Source organism: Urtica dioica, chromosome 5 (genome assembly GCF_054948205.1).
Source record: "Urtica dioica subsp. dioica isolate 48M chromosome 5, U.dioica_male_clone48M_v1_H2, whole genome shotgun sequence".
NCBI lineage: Eukaryota > Viridiplantae > Streptophyta > Magnoliopsida > Rosales > Urticaceae > Urtica > Urtica dioica.
This window is the reverse complement of record NC_142760.1, coordinates 18,985,455-19,002,215: the sequence shown is the minus strand read 5'-3', so window position 1 is coordinate 19,002,215 and position 16,761 is coordinate 18,985,455. Positions and strand designations below refer to the sequence as shown.

The window sequence follows — 16,761 nt, the reverse complement described above, 5'->3', positions numbered from 1 at the left end:
CCCGGCCATGGCCGGCTCTGACTCGGCGATGGAGGCCATGGCCAGCCCTGGAGAGTCGGCCTTGGAGGAGGGCCGGCCTTGGAGTGCCGGCCTTGGAGGAGGGCCGGCCTTGGAGCGCCGGCCTTGGAGGAGGCCGGCCTTGGAGCGCCGGCCTTGGAAGAGGGCCGGCCTTGGAGAGCCGGCCTTGGAGGAGGGCCGGCCTTGGAGCGCCGGCCTTGGAAGAGGGCCGGCCTTGGAGAGCCGGCCTTGGAGGAGGGCCGGCCTTGGAGTGCCGACCTTGGAGGAGGGCCGGCCTTGGAGCGCCGGCCTTGGAGGAGGGCCGGCCTTGGAGCGCCGGCCTTGGAAGAGGGCCGGCCTTGGAGAGCCGGCCTTGGAGGAGGGCCGGCCTTGGAGGAGGGCCGGCCTTGGAGGGCCGGCCTTGGAGGAGCCGTCCTTGGACGTGGGTCGGCCGGCCATGGGCCGGCTAAACATATGGCCGGCCACTGGCCGACTGACCTTTGGGCCGGCGATAGGCCGGTCAAGCATACAGCCGGCCGCTGGCCGGCTAACCCTTGGCCCGGCCATTGGTTCGGGCCGGTCAAAGGCCGAGGCAAGGTTTCACCGCCCGAGGCCTTGCACCGGTCGCGTGGGTCGAAGTGACGCCTTAGTCCCCGTCGGTCCGAGACGGACCGACAACAGTTTTTAATTACGTGTACTTGCTCTTTTGTCTAGGTTAGTAAAAACTGGTTTTACTTGTAAAAGAAAATTTTTAAAATTCCACCGCTTACCGAAGCGTTAATTATTTTCTTAAACCCTAGATTGATTCCAACGGGCATATACTTTTGGGGCGGCCGTGGCAATTCGATCGGAGGGTGACTCATGACGGCTACACCAACAAGTACTCCCTCAGGCACAAGAATCGTACCATCACCCTCGCACCCCTGACTCCAAAGCAAGTTCATGAAGATCAACTGAGGATGCAACAAGAGAGGGAAAGGTTTAGGGCCCAAGAGAAGGGAAAAGAACCAAGGGATGAGGTAAAAACAAAGAGAAAAAAAGAGAGAGTCCCAGAGAAAAAACCCGAGAGAGAAGTGGGGAGTGAAAGAAAGGATGGGGTCATGAAAAACAAAATCGGTGAGAGAAAACAAAACAACTTCTTTGCGGGAAAGAGTGATGTGAGGAAAGCCTTCTTTACCAAACAGCCGATGATTTTACTTGTGTACAAGGAGGCTGCCTTATTCACTAACCAACATGGCGAGGTTCTACCTACTTCCATTGTTTCTCTTTTGCAGGAGTTCAAGGACGTTGTTGTTCGAGACATGCCAACAGGACTACCACTGATTCGGGGAATTGAGCACCTAATTGACCTTGTACCCGGAGCCTCGCTTCCAAACAGACCGGCCTACCGAACCAACCCTGAGGAAACGAAGGAGTTGCAACGGCAAGTCGATGAACTTTTGTCAAAGGGGTACATTAGAGAGAGCATGAGCCCTTGCGCCGTACCAGTTCTATTGGTTCCAAAGAAGGATGGGTCCCAGAGGATGTGCGTGGATTGCCGAGCCATCAACAACATCACGGTCAGGTATCGATTTCCCATTCCTAGATTGGATGATATGCTACACGAATTACATGGTGCGTGTGTTTTCTCTAAGATTGACTTAAAGAGTGGGTACCACCAAATTAGAATGAAAGAGGGGGATGAATGGAAAACCGCTTTTAAAACTAAACTTGGGTTGTATGAATGGTTAGTGATGCCTTTTGGTTTGACTAATGCACCTAGCACATTTATGCGACTTATGAATCATGTTTTGCTTTCGTTCATTGGTAAATTTGTGGTGGTATACTTTGATGATATTTTGATTTATAGCAAGACCCTGGATGATCATGTCTTACACTTGCGTGAGGTTTTTATTGTACTCAAACGTGAACAGTTATTTGCTAACCTTGACAAGTGCACCTTTTGCACCGATCACGTTGTTTTCTTGGGTTTTGTTGTAAGTTCAAAAGCAGTGCAGGTAGATGAGGAAAAGGTGAAAGCTATTCAGGAGTGGCCGACACCGACAAATGCAGCACAAGTACGAAGTTTTCATGGCTTAGCGAGCTTTTATAGGCGCTTTGTCAGAGATTTTAGCACGATCGCTGCCCCGCTCACGGAGGTGATGAAGAAAAATGTGGCGTTCGCATGGGGGCAAGCACAAGAGGAGGCGTTCACCAAAATCAAAGGAAAATTAGTCAACCCTCCTTGTCTCGCATTACCTAACTTCGATAAACCATTCGAGGTTGAGTGTGATGCGTCCGGCGTGGGAATCGGAGCAGTTCTCATGCAAGATCGACAGCCGATTGCGTATTTTAGCGAAAAATTGAGTGGGGCCACCCTTAATTATTCCACTTACGACAAGGAGATGTACGCATTGATTCGAGCTTTAGAGAGTTGGCAGCACTACCTTTCGCCTGAATTGCGAGTATGTACGGCTCCTCTGTAAACCACTGTTTCGCGGTAAAAACACTCGTTTCTCCAGTAGTCTTATCGTTGTGAACTAGTCGCCGAGAATCATGCTTGTCACCGTACCATATACATTTGAATAATACAACACGACAGTCGTACCTATAATTCAGCACAATGACGTCTTCCATCTGATCGTAGTAAGTGAAATCATCCACAGGCACACATACACCGCTATTTTGAGTGACTCGTTGATTATCGCGACGATGAGTAATGAACTTCACGTGGCAATCATGCGACTTCAAACCTGTGAGCTTCCCATCAGTTGTCACATTTTTTTTAAATTCCCAGCGAGACCATCGGGAAATTTGACAGATTTTAAGTACTCTGTAAATCGCTGTCTCTGCTCAAGGGTCAAAACGTACGACGCTCGCAGTTTGTAATACCCACCCCCATTTGGTTCCAAGTACAAAGCGTTCTTGATGCCCATGTCCATCAAGTCAAGCCTCGCCTTCTTGGTGTCATAGTTCTTCTTTTCCAAGCTGAGCATCGTCCCGAGAAGATTCTCACACACGTTCTTCTCTACGTGCATCACGTCCATGTTGTGTTTCAACTGCGACTCAGACCAATACGGCAACTCGTAAAAGATGCTTTTCTTGGTCCAATTCAGTTCGCACTCAGCCCGCTTTCGTTTTTTGCCTACAGAGGCAGCGTGTTTAACAGTAATCGTGCAAGAAACACCAGCCAACTGAGCGAGTATGTCTTACGAAGTCAACTTCTCGGGTTTATTTCGTTTCTCGTGCTTATCTTTGTAGTGATCATTGCTTTTCCTCAATCGGTGACGCCTTTTTAAGAACCGACGATGGTCGTAGTAGACGATCCTGTTTCTGACTTTTAGGGACGGCGTGTCAAAGTTGCACGTAGGGCAAGCGAGATACCCCTGGCCGCTCCATCCCGATAAATACGATCTAGCCGGAAAATCGTTTATCGTCCAAAGTAACGCGGCTCGCAACCGAAACACTTCATCTTTGGCTCCATCACGAACGTGGACTCCATTCTCCCACAGTTCTTTCAGCTCTTCAACCACAGGCTGCAAAAAAACGTCCATATCTTTTCCTGGTGAATGAGGCCCCGGGATCAGAAGCGTGCGCATCAGGTACTCTTTCTTCATGCGCAACCAAGGCGGCAAGTTGTACGCCGTAAATACTACAGGCCACATGCTGTATGATAGGTTCATATCCCCAAACGGGTTGAATCCATCCGCAGCTAGCCCAAGCCGCACGTTCCGAGGCTCTGCAGCAAAACCTGGGTATCTCTCGTCCAAATTCTTCCACGCTGTACCATCCGCAGGATGTCGTAGAACGCCACCTTCCCTGACGCGATCTCTTTCGTGCCACTGCATATGAAGCGCCGTATGTCGAGATGCGTACAGTCGCTTCAATCGATCTTTCAAGGGAAAATATCGCAATATCTTTTGCGGTATCTTCTTACCAGTTGGCTTCCATCTACTCTCGTTACATATCGGGCACACGTCGACGTTCGCGAAATGTTTTCGGAATAGGACACAGTCATTAATGCATGCGTCGATCATCTCGTATCCCATGCCAAAACGCTTCAGCTTTGCTTTTGCCTCGTAGTGCTTCTCCGGTATTCGATTACCGGCTGGATGAGACTTCCTCAAAAGTTGCAGCAGTTCTGTGAACGACTTGTTCGTCCAATGGTTCGTGACTTTAAGGTGCATCAACTGAACCAAGAATGACAACGACGAAAACTCCTTGCATCCAGGGTACAATTCCGCTTCCAATTCAGCGAACAAGTCTTCCACTTGCTCCTCCGCACGCACATCGCTCGGAGCCGGCTCCGTAACACCATCGAAATCCTCGTGATCTCTTATATCCTCCACAGCAGCATGTATTCCTCCTACTCCTCTCTGGGCTGTTTCTCCGATGGGGACTTCTTCAAGATGACCGACGGAACGCACGACCTCGCCATGATGATACCATTCTGTGTAGCCCGGGGTAAACCCTTTGTTTAGCAGATGATGCCTTACAACCCCAATGTCGTCCCATCTCACGTTGTTGCAAGGCTTGCATGGACATCGATTTTCGTAATTATCGTTCGGAAATCTTCTTGCAGCGCGGATAAATTCATTAACTCCGATTTTATACTGCAAGGACAACCGATTGTTCTCGGTGATCCAATCTCTACTTGGATTGGACATTGATTTCGCTAAACGAAGAAAGAGAAAATTAACAATTATTAAGAGTTATTGCTAAGGGACGAAGACGACTGAAATCGATTACTTATGTTGGCGCTGATGCCCAATAGTGCGACTTAAGAGTTATTGCTAATTAAGGGACGAAGAACTATAAAGATGAAATTATGAATTTTATGTTATTTGAAGTCGAATTGAAAAAATTAAGGTTTTGAGAATAATTGGTTGAAAACTCTACCGAAATTTCGGCAGAATTTCCCCTATAATTCTAACAAACCAAAAACCTGCAAACTCATTTCAAAAGCATATATAAATCATCCAAAACTATCTTCATAATCAACTAAACCCTAAATCGAACCTCCGTGGCTCGATTACAACAAAAATTCAATAATATCAACTCATTTATCAAAAATATGTAAACTAAAACTAAATTATACAATAACTCAACTAAATTCAATTTCATGATTAACAATTGAACAAATAACTTACATTATATCAAATTTATTTTACTAACTAAATTAATTTCAACTACATAAAACATTTTACCAATTTATTTTACTAATTATATCAAATTAATTTCAATTACATGATTAACAATTTTAATAAGGGATTATATCAAATTAATTTCAATTACATTAACAATTTTACCAATTTTACTAATCATATCAAATTAATTTCAATTACATAATTAACAATTTTTATAATTATATCAAATTAATTTCAATTACATAATTAATAATTTTATCAAACTAACTACATTATTAATACATATATACATATATAAAACTATTTAATTACCTAACTAATTAACAATTAGACTAATTATACTAATTACAATTAATCTAAATTAATTAAAAACACAATTAAAAAGGCTTCGAGAGGCTAACCTGTATGCGGGACTTGAGCACGGCGAGGCTGCGAGAGGCACGACGGTGCTGCGGCAGGGAGTTCGTGGGCGTCGCTTCCTGGTTTTCGCCAAACCAACTGAAACAAAAAAAACATTTCAAAATCATCCAATAATTCTCGGAATCAAAAAGCCCCAAATCAAACATCCAAAACCCTAATTTTTCCAATTTCGGCCAAAATCAAGAAATTTCCAAATAAACGACTTCAAATTCACAAATCGAGGTAATAATCAACATCAACCGAGCTCAATCAATATCGAAAGCAAATCAATTTCACGAAATTCTCAAGGAAATAAAAAATCCTAAATTTTCCAATCTCAAACCCTAATTTTCCAATTTTCATTTCGGGTAAGAGATTCTCACCTTGTTTTCGTGAGATTGGTGTTGTCTCCGGTGCTCACTTTCTCTTTCTCTGGCGCTGATTCTCGGTCCGGCGTCCTCGGTGAGCTCGCGGCGGTCGTTTTTCTTGGTCGGAGCGCGCGGCGATGGCTGGGTCTCGAAGCTTGATGGCGCGCAAGGAAATGAAGAAGCGGGCCCGAGCACAGACCGCGCAAGGTGGTGGTCGCTCGCCGCGGGAGCAGAGGCCGGGCGGAGAGCCGTCGGTGGTGGTCGGAGAGAGCGACGGTGGACTGTGGTGGTAGGAGAGAACCCGGAGAGGAGAGAGGGTCGGATTGAGGAGATAGGGTCGGATTGAGAGATGGTCGGATTGAGAGAGACGGAGTGATTATGAATGAAAATCGCATAGAAAATTTCTTTTATATCCTGACCTAGAATTTCGGTGCGACTTTCTCGCACCCAAAAGTTTCATTGGGTGCGACTTTGTCGCACCCAATGACCTGTGACGGACTATTGGGTGCGACAAAGTCGCACCCAATAACGTGTGTCAGTACTTTTGGGTGCGACTTTGTCGCACACACTGATATTTGAAAAGAGAGGGGGAAAATTTGGCCGCGGAAAAATTTAAGACATTTGGGTGCGACAAAGTCGCACCTAATAGTTAGGATTCAGTATTAGGTGCGACTTGGGCGCACCCAAAAGTCCGTCACAGGACATTGGGTGCGACTTGTCGCACCCAACGTAATAAAAAATCACGAAAATTTTCCAATGCTTGTTTGACTTTTGGGTCTGACTTTTCGCACCCAAAAGTCTTTTTGGGTGCGACTTTTAGGTGCGAAAAGTCGCACCCAAAAGTCTACCGCACCGGAAAACTATATTTGTAGTAGTGTCAATAGAAATCTCAATTGCAGAAAATACAAACACAAGAAGAAGATTAATTTATGTTTTACAAAATCTCCAATCTCCAATCATGGGCAAAATCTCCAACAAAAAATACACGCACATATTGTTTGTAAGCATTAGTAAAGAGTGAGAACACCTACGACATGAAATTACATAGAATGCAACATGTCGATAAAACTTGAAGGAGATAGATGATCTTTGTTTTACAATCCTAATTATGACTGTATTTATGACACCCTTAAAAAAAAGTTATGTAAACACCACTTTAGTTTGTCTAGTGACTTTAATTTAAACTAAAAAAAATTCAAAAAAAGTATTTAAAGATATCTTTAGGTTTCAAGTCATCCTGAGCATGACGACGGACGATGAATAAGGGTATCAGTGACCTTCTACCGTTTACTATCGTTAAGCCGTAAAAAGGACAGCGGACAAATGGTTGCCGTGTGTTAGTCGGTGCAGTAAATGGGACATAACGCAATTGGTAGCCGTTTACTACCGTTGGTAATCGAACGTGGTTTTCATTTTTTTTCAATATGAACCGTCCAAAATGTTACCGTTTTGATAATAAATGGCTGAAAAATATGGCCGTTTTTAACAATTTGAGCTCAGAAATAACATTTTTTTTTACACTTTCTTCATCCAACACTATAAATACAATCATTTCAATCCAATTTTCACAACATTCTTGATCAATTCTCTCTACAATTACCTCTACAATTCTTTACAACCAAATCTCTCAATAAAATTTATATACTTAATTTTTTTTATATATTTTATAATATATAGTTTTGATTTTATAAAAATAATTACACTTACGTATTTTATTTTGTTTTTATACTTGTATTTTCTATAACAATTGTAAGCACGGTTTTCCTCCGCCACAAGTGAGGGCAATTAATAAATTTTTCGTTGTACCCTCCACGATTTACAAGTTTACATATTAGCCCCTTGTATAAAAAGTTTTACATTTTAATCTCTTTGATTTACCATTTCAAATTGATCTTTTACTTTTATTAAATTCACGGAAATCTGCGGAAATGCTAATTTCTTTTAAGCAGACTGGTAGAACCCCTACCATTAATAAACATAAGGCAAAATAATGTCTAACCCAATGTTTAAAATATCGATATCGATACTCATACCGAGGTTATGATTTTACGGATATATCGAGTATCGACGGATATATCGACAAAAATCCTATAAAAATTATATATAATGTATATAATTTAATGATACATAACAATTATATCTTAAATAGATATATATATATATAACATATCTATATATATATATATATATATATCTATATAGATATATACATATATTTATATCTATAAATATATGTAATGAATGAATATATAACATTTATTTAGCTAACAATAAAGTTCACCTTATTATGAAATTAAAAAATTTAAAGAAATCACTCCATGTAAACCTTTGTAGTTCTATGAATTTTAATAAGCAATAATGGGTCTTCATCCTCCCAGGAAGTCAAGTTTAAATTGTGGTCCTTTTTTAGAGCTATGAAAATAGGTATTTCAAGAATAAATTTTATGTTTTGGCTGTTGTAGGAATTGATTTATAAAAACGGTATTTTGGGAATAAAACGATATTTTAGCTGATATATTAGTTTTTTTTTACCGAACTTCCCATTTTTCCTTGATATCGTGGATATATCGGGATATATTGTCGGTATTTTGAACCTTGGTCTAACCGTAGAACCGCTACCATTAATAAACAGAAGGCAGAATAGTGTCTTACTGTAGAACCGCTACCATTAAACTAATGGTAGGCACACTAACGGGAGTGTAATTCGATTAGCTATGAATACCCAAGATGAGTTCCAAGTATTTGGTTACAGAAAAAAAAAATTAAAAAAAAAATCGCAGGATGCCCTGCAAAGAATGTCGCCTACGATAACTTGAAAACTCTATGGGTGGTGCCAAACAAACGTGTATAAATAGATATATAACCTTTACAAATATCTCTGTAAGAGTTAGAGAGACATGACAAAAAAAAACAAATCGTTCTAGATTTCGTGTCCCACATCTGGCTTGTTGATATCAATTATACTTTCAGCTTTGGACCAAATATCCCATCCTCCTGAAGTAATCCCAGAAAAAATAAATATTTTCATGTATACTTCAAAAAAGAAAAATAGAATTGAATGAGAGGTCAATCATAATGAAGTCTCAATGCTCTATTTATGTTATGGTAGCGATATTACAATACATTTCAGGTAACTTAAGAAACAATTGCATAGAACTCGATCAAAGTTCATTGCTGAACCTAAATGTGATCGTAAACAACATCATACAATAAACAGAAACTTTCTTCACGGCTAGATAGAACAAAACATAAAACCGTGAAGATCTTCTTCAACTTTTTTCCTTATGGGCCAAGTGAAGCCTTATCATACCCCTGCCAAAACACAAAATACCCGACCCAATTACAATTATTTTTGCTACCGACGCTTGCAAGGATCCTGTAAAAACTCAAAACATTTTAAACCCCCTTTTTTTTCTTTTTTTTTTGGCCGTGCTTTGTTTAGGGAAAACTAATTGCAGCAAAATAATTGACACCAATGCAAAATAATTGCAGTTAAGGTGACGAGTGATTACTAAGGGATAAATTACAAAACAGTTATAAGGTGACTACACAATCAAAATAAAATGACACTGAGAAAAATAACAGATAAAAGTCCATTCAATCAAGTATAACTAAAATCCCTCATATTTAGGACTAAAAAATCTGCCCTTAGAGGATTCTTTGACCATTGCACTTAAACAGACAAAAGAATCGCTTTCTTAAATCTCTCCTTTAACGTGCACATATCACATCTAAGGTTTAGCAACTATATAGATAGACCATAGACTTACTACTGCTTACTAGGAATGTGTATTGAAGATCAGATTGAAATTCGACACAAATCTTAACCAAGATTTGATCACCATACTCAGAGACCCAAAAAAAAATAAGGTACTTTTACTTTCACGTGCACATTTATTACTTTCAATAGAGAAATTTCATTTTCTAGACCTCGAAGTTATGAAATTTCTCTTTCAATATTCACAGTTTCCTCTTACACCTCAAGACTTTTCTTCTTATCATGAACAGTGAACTTATAGTACAAGTTCAAAACATATCCCAAAAACAATACAAACAATATATATATATATATATAAATATATATATAATATATATTAATCAAGTACTAGAGGTTGGCTTGAAAGTATAAGGCTGAGGAAGAACTAACGGACCTCTTCTTGTTCCTCTATCGTCCAAAAGCCTCTCACCCCTTCTATTCCTACAATATTCTCTATCAAAGTGATTCACCTATTCCACAAAAAGAAGAAATTCATATTAAAGTTAGTGGATTGAAGAATCTAAGAGGAGAATTGAATAAAACCTAGATAATTAAATACAAAGAATTTTACCCAAGAGGAACGGCATTGTTGGACGTATTGAGCCCTAGAGGCTTTACAGGGCGAGGGATAGAGAAGCCCCACCGAAGCGATCTCTGTGGGCTTCGTACCGGATTCCTTCTCCAAGCAAGAGTAGAACGCGTCACGAGCCTGTGAAAAACCCAAAGGTGGCGATGCAGTGAATAAAATCAACGACGACCTAGAAAAACGAATGAATGAATAAAAAAAACCTTGTTTTTATAAAAAAAAAAAAAAAAAAAAAAAAAAAACCTTGTAACAAGCTTGTCTAGCTTCCGAGAGGACGTCTGGGTGAACGACATCCTTAGAGTTTCGAGGTGCGTAAGTTTCGCTAGACATGGCGTTTTTTTTTTTTCTTTTCCTATGTTTGGTGAAGAGAAGAGTTGTTTTACACTGAATCCATGGACATGGGAGAATCTTCAAGCTCGAATACAGGCTTTTGGGCCTTTATTGGCCGAAGAATTAGTATAGTCTTGGCCCAAATAGTTGTGCTGTGATAGTTTTGCGGGAAAAAAACAAGAATATCTAGGGTTATGTTTGGTAGTTAACTCAAAAAGTTTTTGTTTTTTATTTTCTAATTTTTGTAGTTGTACTGGAAAATTATTTTGCAGTTGTTTTCAAAAAGCTGTTTGGTACAGTTTTCATTTTTGTTTATGAGAAAGTGAAAAAAGTGAAAAAACTGAAAAAAGTGTTTGGTATAGTTTTCATTTTTGTTTTTGAAAGAATGAAAAGAGAAGATGAAGAGAATGAGAAGAGAAGAGAAGAAATTTTTTTCCAAAAACATATTTTATTTGTTTTCAGTTTTCTTTACTTTTTTACAAAACAACTTCAAAATTTTTTGAAATTTTTTTCCGAAAAATTAAACCAAACATGTTTTCAATTTTTGTTTTCAATTTTTTCCACTAAAAAACTAAAAAACAGTTTTTGAGAGGAATACCAAACACTAATATTTTTTGTTTAATTTTGGACATTTCATTCACTTCTGAAGTGTATTTTTGTTTGTTTTTTTTTTTTTTTTAAATATACTAGCTGATTATAATTTTAAAAGAACATATATTTAGATTGCAGATTCTATTTGAAAATTTCATAAGGTAGACTTTCAAAGTTAGAAAATATCAAAAATTAAGGTTGCTTTTAATCGTCTTGTTGACGGCTTCCACTTGGCCATTAGCCTGTAGGTGTCGCGGCGACGAGAATGTCTTGCTGATCCCTAGTTGGGCGAAGATTTCCCTAGCCTGGCGTTGTCGAATTGTGTGCCATTGTCGGTCACAATTGATGCAGGGATGCCGTGGCGGCATATGACGGACTTCCAGATGAAGTTTGTGATGTTGGCCTCAGTGATTCTAGCCAGAGGCTCGGCTTCGACCCATTTAGTGAAGTAGTCGATAGCGATGATGGCGTATTCGTACTGTCTCAGAGCTTTGGGAAGCTTGCCAATGATGTCCATGCCCCATTTTGCAAAGGGACGTGGTACGACGATGCTACCCAGGGGAGATGGCGGTTGTCATGGAACGTTAGAGAAACGTTGACACTTGTCGCACTTTCTCGCCCAGTCGTAGGCGTCTTTTTTCATCGTTGGCCAAAACTAGCCTTGTCGGAGTGCTTTGAGCGCTGTGGTCGACTCGACGCTATTGAGGCATCGGAGCAGCGGGGTTGAGTACCCGCGCTTGTATAGGGCTTCGCCTCTCAACACATATTTAGATGCGAGGACTTTCAGCCTTTAGGCTTCTTTGCGGTCTTCGGGAAGTGCCCCTCTTCGCAAGAAGTCCGTAAGCGGAGTAATCCAAGTCGGATGTGTTGGAATTGATCTAGGGTTTAAGAAAAAGTTTAACGCTTCGGTAAGCGGCGGAATTTTAAAAATTTTCTTTTACAAGTAAACCAGTTTTTACTAACCTAGACAAAGAGCAAGCACATGTAAATAAAAACTATTATGAGCTTAATAAATTTACTAACCTCTTTAGAAGCTTGAACGTTGATGAGCCTTCGGAAGGTTGAAAACGTTCGTCTCCCTCGTTGCACGTCTCTCTTCCTTTCCTCGCTAACTCGAGTAACCACGAAAGTTTCTATCACTAAATCACTCAAGATAAAAGGAATTAGTGTGTGGGCACTTTTAAACACCACGATTTAAGAACGAGTCTTGAAGTCGCAGAGCTAAACACTAGGTCAAATGAGGACCTAGGTGCCAAAACAATAAAAACGAAATTGAATAGAGAGAGAGAGGAGAAGGGCGGCCAAGTCTAGATAGAGAAGCTCTCAATCCCTAAAACTTTGGATGAATGAAATGTGTGAAATGAGGCTCCTATTTATAGGAGAGGTTGTTACCGGTCCATTCAGGCCCGGTACTGCAACGACAACATATGGCGGCTTCCCCGAGTCTTTCCCGGCGCACGGCCACCTCAGAGCCGGCCATGGCCCCCACGGACGAGTCAGAGCCGGCCATGGCCGAGTCAGAGCCGGCCATGGCCCCCACGGCCGAGTCAGAGCCGGCCATGGCCGAGTCAGAGCCGGCCATGGCCTCCACGGCCGAGTCAGAGCCGGCCATGGCCGAGTCAGAGCCGGCCATGGCCGAGTCAGAGCCGGCCATGGCCTCCACGGCCGAGTCAGAGCCGTCATGGCCGAGTCAGAGCCGTCCATGGCCGGGTCAGAAGCAGCCCTCGGCCAAGGGGTTGTTCATGACGCCCCTTGGTCGCCTATAAATATAGGGGTCTCTCCCCTAGTCCAGGTAATCCATTTTTGAGTCCCGAAACGCTGCCGAACTCGTACTTCGCTCGTTTCGCTCATCTTTGGCCTCTCACCACTCCTAAAACCTCTATACTCCACCTCAATCCCACTAATGTTGAGCGTCGGAGAGGTAAATAGGGGCACCCCCCCTGTTTCCCCTTTGTAGTTCACAATCTCTTTCTCGCTTTTCAGGTATCGAGACGAGGTGAGCTTCATACACAGCTAAGGGACGACTTGGGATACCAAGTCCGACACGCTCGAGCCGGAGTGAGACCACTTGGTCCGGCCTTGGGTCTAACCACTCTGGGCTCCTAAATAGTTGTCCAAAAATCAGCGACAACATTTTGGCGCTAGAAGGAGGGGACCTCGACGCTCTCCCTCCCATTCCTCTATCACTACACCTACGACTCTCGAGAGATGAGTCATGTGCCTGCCACCTCCGTGGGCGCCCGAGCGACTAGCTCGAGGCGCGACCTCCAAAGCCCTGCGCACCGTCTTGAAGGGCAACCTCATGATAATGAGAGCCAGCCCCGAGACCCGGCGAATGACCTCGAGGCTGCAGTCCGAGAGGACGTGGCTCGAAGGCTCGCCAAGCTCCTAGGCCGCCCCGGCGTCAACGGCGCGCTCATCGCCGACCTCCTCGACTCCAACAACGTCGATGACGTCAACCACGAGACCAACCTCGACCACGCTATTCACGAAAGTGGGCACACGCGCACGCTTCCAAGGGGACACCCTCGGGCGGCCGCGTCGAAACGTCAACTTTCTGATGAGCACCCGCACGCGCCCTCGAGGGGACACCCTCGGGCGACCACGTCAAGGCGTCAAAGCTCGCACGATACCCGAGGACGCTCAGTCTCGAGGTCCCGAAAGGGACGCTCTAAGCTCACCATCCGCGTCCAAAACCCTCGTGAAGGTGACAACGTCGAGAATGGCACGCCATTGACAAGGGTGATAGGGACGGCCTCCGGAGACTTGAGGGACCGCCTCACTTCTCAAAGAGAGGTTCATGAGTTCGACTTCAGAGAAAAGCTCAACGCCCAACGCGAGATCGTGAGCAAGATCGTCTTGGGACGTCAACCACCTGACGCTGCTAACTGCGCACCCAACAAGAAACGCGCCTCCACACTCGCCGCACCGGCCGACGCTCCCGACTCGCGAATGAAGAGGCGCAGAAAAGGTCGAGTCCCTAATGACCTTCCTTCTCCGACCCCGAAGCGATCCTTCATCCCGCTCAACACAACGCCCGACCGGATCCTGCGCTTACGCCGCGATGAGCTGGGAAGCCCCGCTCCACTCACAAAGGACCCCGCGAAGCGAGATCGAAGCAGGTTCTGCGAATACCACAAAGATCACGGGCACGTGACGATCGAATGCAACCAGCTTAAGAAGCGAATTGATTCCCTAATTCGAGGTGGGGACTTCAAGGAATTCGTCGCATCTGCTAGCAAGCCATGATTGTCGCAACTTCGACCTTTAAATTCACGCCCGAACTCGATCGGCTTCGTGATCACTTTTATTTCGAAAATGTAATTTCCTTTTTTCAAAGAAGGCCAAGTGCCATGACAAACTGTAACGACCCCCTTATTGCAATAAAGAGTTATTTCACACATGAAAAAATGTAACGCACACTATTGTATACCTCTAACGCGAGAGTTTCTTGGCCTTTGTCTCACAAACGCAAGAAACTCGGGGGGGCTAACAGGGATCAATGCTCAATCAAAAACAACTCAACAACAACTCAAAAAAAAAAATAATAATAATAAAGTCTCAAGGGGCCGATGGTTAGGCCGGAGGTCCCAAAGAAAGACTCTTCACATGTCTCCTCGAGATGAATTCATTCATCGAGCCGAGCTCCGAGTCCGCGAGTCGACCGATACTCCTCGCGCCGACTCTTCACGAAATTCCTTGTGCAGGCTCTACGTGAGTCCCCGAGTCGAGTTCGAGTCCACGAGTTGACTGATACTCCTCGTGCCGACTCTTCAAATGTCTCCTCGAGATGAATTCATTCCTCGAGTCGAGCTCCGAGTCCGCGAGTCGACCGATACTCCTCGCGCCGACTCTTCACGAAATTCCTCGTGCAAGCTCTACGTGAGTCCTCGAGTCGAGTTCGAGTCCACGAGTCGACTGATACTCCTCATGCTGACTCTTCACAAGTCTCCTCGAGATGAGTTCATTCCTCGAGTCGAGCTCCGAGTCCGCGAATCGACCGATACTCCTCGCGCTGACTCTCCACGAAACTCCTCATGCAGGCTCTACGTGAGTCCTCGAGTCGAGTTCGAGTCCACGAGTCGACTGATACTCCTCGTGCCGACTCTTCACATGTCTCCTCGAGATGAATTCATTCCTCGAGTCGAGCTCCAAGTCCGTGAGTCGACCGATACTCCTCGCGCCGACCCTCCACGAAACTCCTCGTGCAGGCTCTACGTGAGTATTCGAGTCGAGTTCGAGTCCACGAGTCGACTAATACTCCTCGTGCCGACTCTTCGCATGTCTCCTCGAGATGAGTTCATTCCTCAAGTCGAGCTCCGAGTCCGCGAGTCGACCGATACTCCTCGCGGTGACTCTCCACGAAACTCCTCGTGCAGGCTCTACGTGAGTCCTCGAGTCGAGTTCGAGTCCACGAGTCGACTAATACTCCTCGTGCCGACTCTTAACATGTCTCCTCGAGATGAATTCATTCCTCAAGTCGAGCTCCGAGTCCGCGAGTCGACCGATACTCCTCGCGCTGACTCTCCACGAAACTCTTCGTGCAGGCTCTACGTGAGTCCTCGAGTCGAGTTCGAGTCCACGAGTCGACTAATACTCCTCGTGCCGACTCTTCACATGTCTCCTCGAGATGAATTCATTCCTCAAGTCGAGCTCCAAGTCCGCGAGTCGGCCGATACTCCTCGCGCCGACTCTTCACGAAACTCCTCGTGCAGGCTCTACGAGTGCCCTCGAGTTGAGTCCCGAGTCCACAAGCCAACTAACCACTCCTCGTGCAGGCTCTATAAGAGCCCTCGAGTTGAGTCCCGAGTCCACAAGCCAACTAACCACTCCTCGTGCAGGCTCTACGAGAGCCCTCGAGTTGAGTCCCAAGTCCACCAATCAACTAACTACTCCTCGTGCAGGCTCTACATGAGTCCTCGAGTTGAGTCTCAAGTCCGCGCTCGCCGCCCAGCTCGTGAGCCGATAGGCAACGAGTTACAAATGGGTTCAAGGCTTGCGTCCGCTGGTCGTATCTGGTCTAGCCAGCGTCCACGGGAAACCTCGCCGCACAAATGTGGCATCACACTCGCCGCCCAGCTTGTGGGCCGATAGGCAACGAGTTACAAATGGGTTCAAGGTTTGCGTCCACTGGGCGTATCTAGTCCAACCAGCGTCCACGGGAAACCTCGCCACACAAATGTGGCATCACGCTCGCCGCCCAGCTCGTGAGCCGATAGGCAACGAGTTACAAATGGGTTCAAGGTTTGCGTCCGCTGGGCGTATCTGGTCTAGCCAGCGTCCACGGGAAACCTCGCCACACAAATGTGGCATCACGCTCGCCGCCCAGCTCGTGGGCCGATAGGCAACGAGTTACAAATGGGTTCAAGGTTTGCGTCCGCTGGGCGTATCTGGTCTAGCCAGCGTCCACGGGAAACCTCGCCACACAAATGTGGCATCACGCTCGCCGCCCAGCTCGTGAGCCGATAGGCAACGAGTTACAAATGGGTTCAAGGTTTGCGTCCGCTGGGCGTATCTGGTCTAGCCAGCGTCCACGGGAAACCTCGCCACACAAATGTGGCATCACGCTCGCCGCCCAGCTCGTGGGCCGATAGGCAACGAGTTACA

General features: G+C 44.6%; 1 protein-coding gene across 2 annotated transcripts; it reads right to left on the bottom strand.

Annotated features, from left to right (window-relative positions):
• Positions 1–8,924: 8,924 nt before the first annotated feature.
• On the bottom strand, positions 8,925–10,652 carry LOC149397579 (Cytochrome c oxidase, subunit Vib family protein). 2 transcript variants are annotated; one of them, XM_089615470.1, is made up of 4 exons: positions 10,477–10,645; positions 10,219–10,356; positions 10,042–10,117; positions 8,925–9,202 (listed from the first exon to the last, which is right to left on the bottom strand). In XM_089615470.1, the coding sequence occupies exons 1-4, from the start codon at positions 10,561–10,563 to the stop codon at positions 9,195–9,197; spliced, it is 309 nt and encodes a 102-aa protein (XP_089471596.1). In that variant the 5' UTR covers positions 10,564–10,645; the 3' UTR covers positions 8,925–9,194. The 2 variants fall into 2 exon arrangements, with proteins under 2 accessions (XP_089471596.1, XP_089471595.1); XM_089615469.1 differs by lacking the exon at positions 8,925–9,202 and having other exon boundaries at positions 9,847–10,117; positions 10,477–10,652.
• Between the last annotated feature and the right edge of the window lie 6,109 nt (positions 10,653–16,761).

Coding starts and splice junctions, on each gene's coding strand:
- LOC149397579 (XM_089615469.1), bottom strand. CDS start 10,563: ATGTCTAGCGAAACTTACGCACCTCGAAACTCTAAGGATGTCGTTCAC. Junction 10,357..10,476: donor CTAGACAAGCTTGTTACAAG/GTTTTTTTTTTT, acceptor GGTTTTTCACAG/GCTCGTGACGCGTTCTACTC. Junction 10,118..10,218: donor AACAATGCCGTTCCTCTTGG/GTAAAATTCTTT, acceptor TTTGTGGAATAG/GTGAATCACTTTGATAGAGA.